The 12,172-nt window shown below is 51.8% G+C and overlaps 2 protein-coding genes across 2 annotated transcripts; both read right to left on the bottom strand.

Annotated features, from left to right (window-relative positions):
• Nucleotides 1-1,976: 1,976 nt before the first annotated feature.
• Nucleotides 1,977-7,725, bottom strand: PpBr36_04664 (uncharacterized protein; the record flags this gene model as incomplete). Its single annotated transcript, XM_029891823.1, has 2 exons — nucleotides 1,977-5,515; nucleotides 5,646-7,725. 2 exons carry the CDS (start codon nucleotides 7,723-7,725, stop codon nucleotides 1,977-1,979), a joined length of 5,619 nt encoding a protein of 1,872 aa, XP_029749004.1.
• A 1,822-nt stretch (nucleotides 7,726-9,547) lies between these two features.
• PpBr36_04663 (uncharacterized protein) lies at nucleotides 9,548-11,866 on the bottom strand (the record flags this gene model as incomplete). Its single annotated transcript, XM_029891822.1, has 2 exons — nucleotides 9,548-10,371; nucleotides 10,459-11,866. The coding sequence occupies 2 exons, from the start codon at nucleotides 11,864-11,866 to the stop codon at nucleotides 9,548-9,550; spliced, it is 2,232 nt and encodes a 743-aa protein (XP_029749007.1).
• Between the last annotated feature and the right edge of the window lie 306 nt (nucleotides 11,867-12,172).

Below are 12,172 nucleotides of genomic sequence, written 5' to 3'. Positions count from 1 at the left end.
TTGGGATTGTAATTTTATTGCCAAATATTACATATGTATATGTATGATAACAGTAATGCTGCACGGGATAGTTTGTTTGAGGAGCCGACATTAGAAGTCTCCTCTTGCCGAGTTCTGGATATTTCGCCCGGGATAAAAACTGTATACACTGAGTTTTACTCCATTGCACAAAAGGGACAGAATACGCATAAGAGCAGCTCCTGCTCCAGTAATGCTTGTTGGAAGTATCAAAGGAGCCAAGGGTCCTGGAGCAACTGCTCGGCTGTTCTGCGCTCCTCTGGCAACCACTTGAGCATGGACTTGATGAACCGAACAAAAGTCTTCTTTCTCATGTACATACAGCCGCTTTTCAAGGCCGTTCAGCGAGACCAATGGAACCGCTGCATTTGCATGTGCGATCCCAAGCCCCTAGATGAAAGCCCCTTTGATGTCAGTTGTGACCAGCAGAAAAGAGGGGGGGGGAAGAAAAATATTGTGGCAGCCCGACGTCTCAAATTGCATGGACCGTTTGGTAACTTGACCCTCCAGGGACAGGCTTATCTTTTTGAACGGAGCAGCTTACCGTTCCGGTCGAAGCATAGCTCCGTTGTCTCGCTGTGCTTGACATACTCGTTTGGTGGTGGTCCGATGAGAGCAACCATCAGCGCGAGGTGCTTGAACGGATCGTGGCCACCCTTGAAATAAAATATGTCTCCAAACAGATGTTGCCCTGCAGAAAGGTCCCAGGTCTATTTCACAAAGTAAGCAGGTTTGTTCTCATCTCATCGATTTTCTTCCGCGGACTTGGTTCTGTTGTCCGTGAAGAGTGAGCATCAGATTGTCCAGCTTCAGGTCTTTTTGGGGATCAGCAATGGGATCATCCAAAGTAAATCGCGCCAGTCGAAGCAGTGGTCAAGTTACCGGTATGAACAACTTGAGCTTCACTGTGTAGGAGGTCCAGGGCTGTCAAGAGGCGCCTCAAAGTCATTTTCAGCAATGGTAGGTCAAACGGCTTTTGTGTTAGTCTCCTCATGTCCAGAATAGACATCTGCATGGGCTGCTGCACCAGGCAACAGTGTTTACCCGCAGTGCCTGCAAGCTCAAATGCATCATAGAGCTCTCCAATCAGAGCCTATCCTGGATGCATTGAATCTGTCTTTGGAAGGTGCATTGAAAGGTGCTCATAAATCCCAAACTCGGGATGTGCTGCTGTAGGGAACTACTTGCGCAGTGAAGTAGATGCTTTCAGGACAGTGTGATCTTTGGCTCTAGTCAACCATGTTAGCTACATGGCTTTTACACATGTTGCCCATTTCCTTGATCTGACTACAAACCGTAGATTCCGGCAAAGGCAGCTCGTAGACTATGCGCCGTATCCAAGTTTATCCAAGACCTGGTAGTTGGCCTCGAATACATCTCCGATATGAACTGGATAATACTGTTCAGGGTCGTAGTATGGAAGCGTCTCTCCCCGGATGGTTGTTTCCGCTGGTAAAGCTTTGTGCGAAAATGGCGATACGAATCCTGTATGGACTCTGCCTAATGGCTTTTCTGTAAGCTCCCAAAAGCACTGTCATCCTTGCCGCGTGCCAAACACGACAGGGCAAATAGAAAATTCGTGACCGTCAAGTTTCCTTCTGCACCTGAGAACAAGGACCTTGCAAGTTATGTGGTACCAACAGCTGCTTACTGCAACTAATCTCCTAGATACCTTTGTATGTATATCCCCCTCATAGTTACACTGTGCAACCAAAGGCTGTTTCGATTATATGTAGTATTCTATGCTAACACCAAAGAATAAACGCTAAAAGTATGTAGGCTAGACCAATGGTATCAACCGTTAACCAAAACCAACGTCCACCACAACCAAGAATAGACGCTTCCAAAACAATGGGACGCTAAAAAGAAAAAAAAAACAAAAACACAAAAAACAAAAAAAAAAAAAAATGAAAAGACTCATCCGTAAGTAGATAGCCGGGGTACCAGGAACGGTACGCTCAGTTCAACTCGCCACTGATATATCCAATCTGTCGCCGACCATTGACGCCAGCAGCCGTCAGCTGCCCGGCCAGCGCGCTCTGCGAATCTACCAGCTGACGATGCTCTTGCAGTCTCGACCGGACGCGCCTGTCGCTCTCGCGGTCTATGCGTTCAATGTCCTCACGCTCCTTGATCCGCAGAGCCGACAACTGATTCGCGTTGTCGAGACGCTCGCCGCCAATCTTGCGCTCCCACTCGAGCTGCCGAGTCTGCTTGGTCTGCTCCACCTCAAACTCCGTCTCGGCCACGAGCCGCGCGCGCTCCAGCTCCGCCTCGGCCAGCTGCCTGCTGTGTTCCAGCGCCGCCTGCCTCTCCGCCTTTTGCCGCCGCACTTGCTGTGCAAAGACGTCTTCCTCCACCGCCGCACGCTCCCTGATCGCGTTCATCTCGTCGCTCAGCAGTCGCTTCTTGCGCGCCTCGTCGATGGCAGCCCGCTCGGCCAAGATGCGGTTCTGGATCCCCGCCACCTCGTCCGTGCGCGCCAACGCGTTCTTGTGGTCTTCCTGCTCCAGCCTTATGCGCTCCGCCCGCGCCCTTCGCTCCCGTTCGGCCCGCAACAGCTCGTCTGGCAGCCCTGTGGCCCCTTCTGGCTGCGGGCCGTCGTTGGCGTAGTATACATTTGTCGCACGGTTTGCCTTGAGCAGCCTGATGAGCTGCTCCTTTACCTCTTCTGGGTGTGATGTCATGACGCGAGATACGTATTCAGTAGGTGAATATGTGTAGGCGCCATCCGTATAGTTGTTGAAAGGTTGGTTGATGAGTTTCCACATGCCAACCTTGAGCAAGGCCCGAGCAGTAGGAACGGGTTCTCGCGACTCAAGAGCAAGCAGAAGAACAGACTTCTCGTCGGATTGAAGCTTGAGATCGGTGCCATTCTCCATGAGAAACTTCATGGATTTCTCCATGGCCTTCTCCCTGGCGGCAGTCAACGGCGTATCTGCTGCGTGAAGGCAGATTTCACCAAGAGCAGATCGTCCTCCGTGAAGTGGACTAGGGAAATCGACATCGTGACCAAACTCGACCAAAACCTGCATCGCCCGCAAGTTCAACTCGCGCGCAGCATTGTGTAGTGACCCGTCGTCTTTGGACGGCTCGGCAGCGAGTATTGCCGACATCATAGCAGTGCCCACATCGCCCCCTATCTCCGTAGCCATGGTCAAGGCCGTATTCCCCACTGCATCAGCGACGTCCGCAACATCCGGGTTTGCCATGATCAACGCCCTGACAACGTCAAGTCGCATGCTCTGTACTGCCAACATGAGGGGCGTAACCTTGGACACTGCTGTCTCAAAATCCGCTTTGGCGCCATTTTCTAAGAGCAGCAATAGAACGGGGTTGCTGATCTTTTTCTGTGGCTGAAGCAGTGCCCAGAAGAAGAGGCTGACCTGCTCCTCTTCCTCGATATCTTCTCGCACCTTAGCAGTCGTCATAGGGTCGGGGTAATACCCGGCGTCAATTAGTGCCTGGAGAATCTTTGTAGATCTCGGATGGCGGGAGAGCGCCTTGAATATGACCGGTTGCTCCTCGGGCTTGACAAACACAGTATCCAGACCGCCTCCTTGCGCATTGGTTCTGGCAAAGAGCGAGATGAGCTCAAGCGTCTCTTCTTCTGGCAGGTCTTGATCAAAAATGCGCGGGAATGCCGTTGATATTGCCTCGGAGCTCGGATTTGAGGCAAGAAGCCTCTTGATTAATTCCTTGTCGGCGGATTCGGCAGCCTTTTCCAGTGCCGCGCCGGATCCGGCTCCAACGTTCGCCGAGGAGCTCATCAGAATGTCAGTGAATCGACGAGCGGTGGCGTCTTTTTCCGTCCCATAGTTATCGATTGCACCCACAAGGGCAGAGGCGACATTCTCACCGCCCGCTCCTTTGTCCAGTAGCATTTTGGCAACCTCAAGACCAGCATCGGACAGCCATGATTCCGCGTTGGCCTCGGTGAATGCCTGCCCAAACGCCCAAGATACATCCGATTCGGGAACCTCTGACTTGAGGAACAGTTCCAGCACAGGAAGCATCAGCTTCTGCGTAGCGTCACTCAAGGCCTGGCAGCCGTTTGTCAGGGGTGAGGCACCATTGGCCAGCAGCAGCTGTATCAGGCGCATGTCCACATTCTCGTCGTTGACTGCCTTGCCTAAACCAACATGCACCTCCTCGGTGACCGGTAACCCGGCCTCAAAGAGCATCTTGATCACCTCATATCTGGGCTCAGTGCTTAGTCGCCAGCTTGCCTTGAGGGATCGAATCATTGTCCCATGTGATGGCTTCTTCTGTTGGCCTCCCACGTTTTCAATACCCAACATCATCCTCAAGCTGCTGAGAAATGCGCTGCGAGTCGAAGTCCAGATAGCTTCTCCACTGTTATGATCTGGGTTGCTTCCCCACTGCAGAAGTAGCCGGACAAGGTCAAGCCCTTCATCGCCAAATCTTGCTGCCGATACAAGCTGAGCGTCAACGATATCTCCTGCAACTCCTCGTTCGAGTAACAATCGAAAAACAGCACAGCGCTTCTGCAAGTCCCCAACGTCGGTTGCTGCCTGAAATCCTCGCAGCAACGTCTGTTTCTTGAACGAGTTCGAAGCCGACGGCCCAGAGAATAGCATTTTCAGTACTTCGCTTGCCCCGGCTCTACACGCCTCTACTACGGCCTGTCCGTCCTGGTATTCGATGCTTGCACCGGCATTCACTAGGATCTTTACCAAGCTCAAGTCGCCGTCGGCCGCTGCCTGAAGCAAAGCCTCGGATACAGCAGTCCCAGAGGCCCCCGCCTTCAACAGTAGCTCGCAGGCTGCACTTCTTGGCTCATGTTCCTGCATGCTCATAGCCTCTGCCAATACAGCGTTCAGCACTGGAGGCGCGCACTTGCGTGGTGTTTTGGCAAGTATCAACTCCAGAATATCAGGCCTCCCAATTTTGACCGCTTTGGTGATGGCATCGCCGTCCGAGCTGTTAGCCTTTGCTGCCAGTACATTGATAAGGGGCAAATCGTTGGGATACGCCTGAACGGCATGTACCAACGCCCTGTTTGCTTCGATTGCTGGTGCACCAGCATCCAACAGCCTTTGAGTAAATGTCAGGCGGTCCATAGGATCGCTGTTGTTGAGAGCGCATGGCATGGCCGCTGCCAAACTCGTGGGGTTCGGCTTGCCTGTGAACAAAAGGTCCACCAGCTGCACATTTCCTGCCTTGACAGCCATGCACAGGCTCCGTCCTTTTTGGCTGTTGACATCGGCACCGCCACTCAGTAATGTCTTCACGACGGTAAGGACCCGGTTTTCCGGTGGGGTGTTGAGTACAGTCTGGACTTCAGCCACCAGCAAACTTGACATCGAGTCCCTTTTGTTATTGCTACGTGACAACACGGCTTGCATCTTGTGGCCTTTTTCCGGAGTAGATGGCATCTCCGAAAGTCTCTGGAGGGCTCTTTCTAAGCTCTCTGGCGTCGGTTGACCGTAACGAAGTAAAACATCCAGAATGGCCGGGTCGTCATGTCTTGCGGCTGATGTAGGACCAACGTACTGAGTCAGCTAACTTTCATCCAAAACATAGAGTTGACGCGCAAACTGCCGCCGAGCAAAGCTTGTTCAAAGTAAATCAGGCGAAAGTGGAGTCGTGGTCCTGTCACATACCTAGTATGATGGGAGCGCTCTGGTTGAAATTGACATCGGCTAGCCCTTCCTTCACCAGCGCCTCCAGTAGGCGCAAGTCGACCTTGGGCTCCTGAAGCACCAGAATCATCGCCTCAGAGATGCCCGTTCCTTCGAACTGTCCATTGGCGGACTTGACTAGCATTGACATCATCTTGTAACGAGCCTCCAAGTCAGAGCCCAGCATAGCTTTTGATACTGCGGCCATAGTGGTCCGCGGCCCGGGTCTCTTCTGAAGAAGTGTCTCTAGCAGTGCCATGTCTCGGTTGGCTACTGAGGATATGACCGCGGCGCCGCCATTAAAATCAACATCTGCATTGTTTTTCAACAGTAATGTTATCAAGCGCTCATCGCGCCTTGGAGGCTTGTCTGCGACCGCCTGCTGTAAGGCATCCGAAACGGGGAGGCCCTGAGTACCAGTCGATAGGAAAGCCTCAATCATTTCGAAACGGTCGACTGGTGGTAGGCCTGTGAGTACTGGGAAAACCCCAATCAAGGTTGCGGGGGCCGGCTTTGCACCTAACATAATCTTCACCGAGGTCAGGTTGCCAGTCTTGGCCGCAATCTTCAAGGCCAAGCCCTCCCTGTGATCAACCGACGCCATCTCATGCTTCTCATAGACCATGGTTCGGGGTCCCCTTTTCAAGTCGTTAGTCTCAGCAAGATGGCCGCCGGGAAAGTGCGGCGAAAGGAGCAGCTTCACGCATTCATTGTCGCCTGCCTCTGCAGCGTTGATCAAGGCATCGCTCAGCGGGGGGCCACCGGCGCCTTTGCGCAGCAGTAATGACAAAAGAGAATGCCGATCCTCGGGGCTGGTGCGTTTGGGTATGCATGAGACGCATGCAGAGGCGTTCATCGCGCTCAATGACGTTTTCTCGTTCAGTAGTAGACGGACCAGACTTGCCCTCCCATGCGATATAGCAGTCCGTAGAACCTTGGATTCCTGGTACTCGATAGAAGCTCCATGAGACAATAATAAATCAATCATGTCGTAAAATTCTGTAACCGTTGCTTGTATCAAAGCCTCAGAAACAGCATCGCCCTCGGCTCCCGCGCACAGTAACATCTCAGCAAGGGCCAGCTTTTCACTTGGGCTTATAGTCGCATGAGAGAAGAGGTGCTTGAAGGCGTCGTTTAGGCAGGACACGTTGGGAGGCTTGGCCCCGGTGAGGATCGCCAGAGTGATGTCGCCACGGCATTGCCCGACAGCTGACTTCAAAGCAGAGCCGCCATCAAAGCTGCCATCTGCCGTGGAGCGACTGAGCCGTAATACAGTCTCATGGCATCCTTTGCGCGCAGCGTCAACCATTGCTTGCGATATCCAATCCGGTGACGGACGACCATCTGACGCCAAAATAAGCCCGACCATGCTGGCCTGGCCCCCTGCCATGCACAGCTGGCGGAAGGCATCTTGGCCATCGGCTGTTTGTGATGCGTTTGCGCCGTGCACTAACAGCATCTGCGTGATTTCCAGGTTTCCGCTTCGCATTGCTATCGGTAGGCTGCCATCGAGGGCCAGTGGGTCGGCGTGCGGAACCAAGACAGTAACCATATCCAGCTGTTGGTTCTCCACCGCCTTTTGAAGTAGGCGACTCCTTTCAAAATTTTGAGACTCGAGGCTTTTGCGTCGAACGAGAAGCTTTGTGGCCACTCCACTCCTGCCATTGGTGGGATTTGGATGGTTGACTGTGCCTCCAGCTGTCACGAGCTTTTTGATAAGTGCGTCAGCCACGCCAGCAGAGCCCGCGTTGGCGACGTGTGAGTCGAGCGCATCAAAGATCTCCTTGGGCTCCCACGATCCCTTCTTCTTGGCGCTGGTGAAAGCACGCTTGAGGGTGCCCTGTGCAGGTTGCGACTGCTCTACATTTATGCGGCGTCGTTTCAAAAGCTCCTCGGCCATGTAATCATCGTTGGGGCTCACGTTGGGAAAACTCGCCGACAGACGTTCTGATATCGGCCGACTCAACGTGGGGGGATCCATTGGTCCCAGTGGAATATTCCATTCTTGAGCCAGATTTTTGAGCCGCCATTGGCGCTCCTCGGGTGTAGTGGTTGCACTCATCGTGCTGGAGGACTCGCCCTATGAAGATGGAGTTGGAGCCATATGAGAGGAAGTGATGATTTGGCCGAAAGGTAAGGACAGCCAAGACGAAGGAAAACACCTGAAGAAGAAGAAAAGCAAGAAAAAGAAAAAGAAGAAATTCGCCGCTGCCCAAATATGCTAATAACTTTTTTGTGCTTTTTTTTTTTTTCAAATATGGCTCCTTTGCTCAAAACGAATAGTGCAACCTCTGTCTTCCAGCCAGAGTCTCGTCAAAACATCAAATAGGTTCACTCGGCGCTTTCGTCGGAAGGATGACACATTACAGCCCCGGTCCCGTCGTCTGGTCCTACTCGAGGCCGGAAGAGGATAGAGCAGGATGGTTGCCTGAAGCTGTGTGATTTTTTGTTGCCGTTTTGTGGTTCTTCAGCAGTGGCGAACTCTGAAGAACTTGATATTGGATGCCGGTTAGGTGCCAGCCAGCCAGCCAGCCAGCCAGCCAGTACGATAAACGGGGCAGGCGGTCTTTTCGATTCTGCTACCACTGGTGGCGTACCACAGACTATTGTAGTTTCGGACTTGGCGGGGCAATTCTAGCGCTGCGAAAGTGGTCCGCTAAACAAGAATCTGATCTCATCGAACGTCCAATTGACTACAATTCGTCATAAAAAAATAAAGGAAAATTAGGATAAAAGAATTTGGATGATCCCAAAAAAGGACGATGGAAAGAAGAGAGATGGGACGGACCGACAACGAGGATGGGTCCTTGTGAAACGGTTGGGGCGCCAGGGTGCATCTTGGGCGAAAACGCGCTGACAGGAAGCCCATGCAGGGACGGGGCGTTTTTATCCTCAGGTCTCGATGGGGCCTTGACTGCTGTGCGGAGGTTGCGCCTTCTCCACTGTGCAAACAAACCGGCCCTCAAGCGCAGCAAAGCAACCCTTTTGCATGTGTGTATGTGGATTCACTTGCCCATTGGAACCAAGCAAAAGGCACTCCAAAAGCCTAATTATCGATCGCCTACTTTGTCCCTTGCCGAACCCACTTGCCAAGTCTACATAGCCCATATGGCAGGTGATGATCTAGTCTTGGTCCAATGCTTAATGAATCCCCGAGTAGAATAAGAAGAGAAAAGAAAAGCCCCTTGACACGCGGCTTTCGTAGTTTCCGGAAAGTATGTATTAGGTTCATAACTAGTCGTTCAACTATCAATTTTCAGAGTATATTGAAGATAAACCTAGGCCTATTTGATCGAGAAAACGAGAAAGAGAACAATCTTCTGCAAGAATATCTAGAGATACTTGCCTATGCAATAAGCAGCGAACAGACGCGCAAGTCAATGCATCCGCCAGCTTTCAGTAGACTGGGTACGGAGTAAGTTGCGATACGATCTGCGTTACTGCACGAGTAGTTCGTCGCCGAATCCATGTTCTTCTGTTCGGGTTCCCCCAATCCTGTGGCGCTAGCAGCCCGAGGCTTTTCCACACCACCAAGCGAACAACGTTACGGTAAGTTAGCGTTCTAGCTCCTCCACAATCAAGTATGGAGAACACGCCCCCACATGGCCATATGCTAAGCCTCAACGACACGAAAGCTCAACGACGCAAGCCATGGCGTTGAAGTATAAGCCTCAAGATGGACATCTTAAAATTCTAGTTGATACTACTAACTATCTCGATTGCAGAGAAATATCAGGTTTTCATGTTAATGTATGTAAAGCCGGTGTTATTATGCAACTGCCAGCTCTCGAAGGATATTACCATAGGTGCTATCTAGCTAGACTAGCATACTGCATATCATTTGTACGCCGTCCCAGTTGCACTCTGGTGCACAGAAATGAAGTTCAGACAAGTGTGATTGTCTGCACCGGACTATCCAGGTCAATGCCCCATCTGCGTGCCCCCTTTGCTGCCTGGATATACCTTCCGACTTTCTTCAGTACGCCCTCATTATCGTTCGCTGGCGTGACAAGAAGACCATGATAGAACTCCTCGCCACTGCTGGGGTGCAACGAACTTGCCAAGACCACGATGAACAGCTTCATCTGGCGAACTTGTTCTGCGGAGCGATCAAAACTGTTATCTATTGTTTCAAAAAAAGCGCTGATAGTCCCCACTCGGCGAGAAGAATCACCAGCCTCGGTTGGTCGCAGGCCTATTGTGCCGTCTTTTAAAGGGACCTCAACCATTGATACAGCCAAGGTTGGTGCTCGGATCTTTATGAAGCCGCCAGTGACCCTCCCGAACTGCTTAGCAGGGTCGGCAACATCAGTATGAGCTTCGATGACCTCCCCAATGAGGCTATAATTCCCCGACGTCCACAGAATGTTGGTGACAGGTCCAGTAACAGATGCCCAAGACCAAGAGGGCGTGCCGTCCTGAATCTCCGTAGAATGAAAGAGAGGCAAATCATTCATAGATCCCCACATCATACCGTCAATTAGATGGCTTCTCCAGATCCCTGCCAGGTAATCGCTATCTTTGTCAGGCAGCTGCGCCATATCACGAAAGGCACGCGCCGTTTGGGCAATGGCAGGGAGTCGATCTGACGGGTCTGCGAGATCTAGGCCGCTGTACCAAAACAAGATCGCACTCCACGGTTCCATGACGGAGGTAACTTTTGCCACGGAAACCTCGCCGGTGACGGTATCTTTGATGTACACGGGGTCTAGTGGCAAGGTCACGTTTTCCAATCGGTTTGGCAAGTGAAAAAACCGTGGCAAGGGACTGCAAGTTCCATCCTCTGATAACATACCAAATTCTCCACAAATGCATTCAAAGCGAAGCTGGTCTCTCGTGAAATGCAAGACTCGCCGGGCAAGAACACGTTCCTGGAAGGCCCAGGCACTTCGACCGAGAGGCTCGGACCTCAGTTCAGGACACCGTCCACATATCTCGTCCTGTAGAGGTAATGATATGGCTGCAACGTTGCCTACCGTATAGTTGCCGTCTGCTGATTGTGCTTTCATTGAGAAATACTCGTAGTCTTTGGGGCTCCGCTGCTCGAATAGACCCTTCGAAGGGCCGGACGCTCCTGTGGCTGAAATTACCAGGTAAGCATACCTGTACACCATGGCTAGGTTTTCCGAATCTCGGGTCCAGGTTTTCTCATCATCAACTGTTGGGATGCACAGCGAGTCGATCCACAGGTAGCGCAGCCCGAGCCTCCGAGTCGCAACTATCGCGTCTTGAAACACCCGACAAAGGTTGTCATGCTCAATACGCTCCCCTGGCGCACGTTTGGGATTGCTTCTCATGTTGGCGTAGCTAGATTTGAGGTTTTCCCAGGCGTTATGACTAGACCCTTCATCATGGCAATAGCTAAGCGCAACATATCGCAGAGGCTCCTCCTCAGGAGGCTCGCAAAGTCTGACTGTTGCTTGACTGTGATTTGTTGTGGCCTCGCCCAAATCTAGTAAAAGAGCAGGCGGCTGACCGAGGTGCTCAGAACAAAGCAGGTGGCGATTATTGCATTGCTCCAACCAGTTGTTTGCAATTTCGAACGCACTGGGGCCCGGAACTGCTTCGATTGTGCGACCCGCCAGAATTTTCGAAAGAGGATCCTTGGGCTTTGAGCAAAACCCAATGACAGCAATGGGAATGAGGCACTTTTCTGGAGCAACTCCAGGTTCCTGTATTGAAGTCGAGAAGACCATAAGGCCTGCGCCGGATGAGCCGCGATTTGTGAGCCAGAGATCAAAACTGGGCCGTGGCAGAGCTACATTGCGATCATCGGTCGCCACCGCAGGTATGCTCGTCGACAAATTGTGGTTGTCTTCATCTTGGTTCGTTTCCTTCTCGCTAACGTGCAAACGAGCCCTCACTTTTTCCTCCATTTGCCGAAGAAGACTAGCTTGACGTGGAGTGTTTTCCGTGACATGCGCATAGTGGTCGCCGCCATCCAAGTCTGACAGCACCAGACGGGCCTGCTTGTCCACAAGACGGCACAAAGGGCATCCGCCAGCCGCAGATTGCCACAAGCCGCCTCGGTCCTGGTGCCAATGAAATCCTATTGGCTTATCTGCGGCAGGCACATCACCCTTGCGGGTTAGGTTGAGATAGTGTTGTTTTCCAAGCTGTTCTAGGCCGGAGGTATAGTCAGATAATTGAAAAGGTGGGAGATCCCAGAAAGGAATCGTCTGGCACTGATCACAGAGTCCCATAGTGTGATGTGAAGACTGTATGACTTTGGCAGAGGTGTTCTGTTTGGGGTCGAAGGTAAACGGGGAAATGGCCGGAATGAACTTTTAATTCGACAGGCAGTATGTGAAGACGATTTGTCAATATATGAAAGTTGTCGCTGTGTTGAGATTGAGGAGTTTCTGTGGAGATCGGCTTACAGGTATAATCCGATGAGGAGGGGGAAGGAGGCCATCTTTGAACACACTCGAAAGACGAGTTAATAAAATTATATTATGCTGCTAGTTTACTACCTACGTAGGCCTAGCCCAATCATTTCCATAGAGGCA

Source organism: Pyricularia pennisetigena, chromosome 6 (genome assembly GCF_004337985.1).
Source record: "Pyricularia pennisetigena strain Br36 chromosome 6, whole genome shotgun sequence".
NCBI classification, from domain to species: domain Eukaryota; kingdom Fungi; phylum Ascomycota; class Sordariomycetes; order Magnaporthales; family Pyriculariaceae; genus Pyricularia; species Pyricularia pennisetigena.
This window is presented reverse-complemented; position numbering and strand designations above follow the sequence as displayed.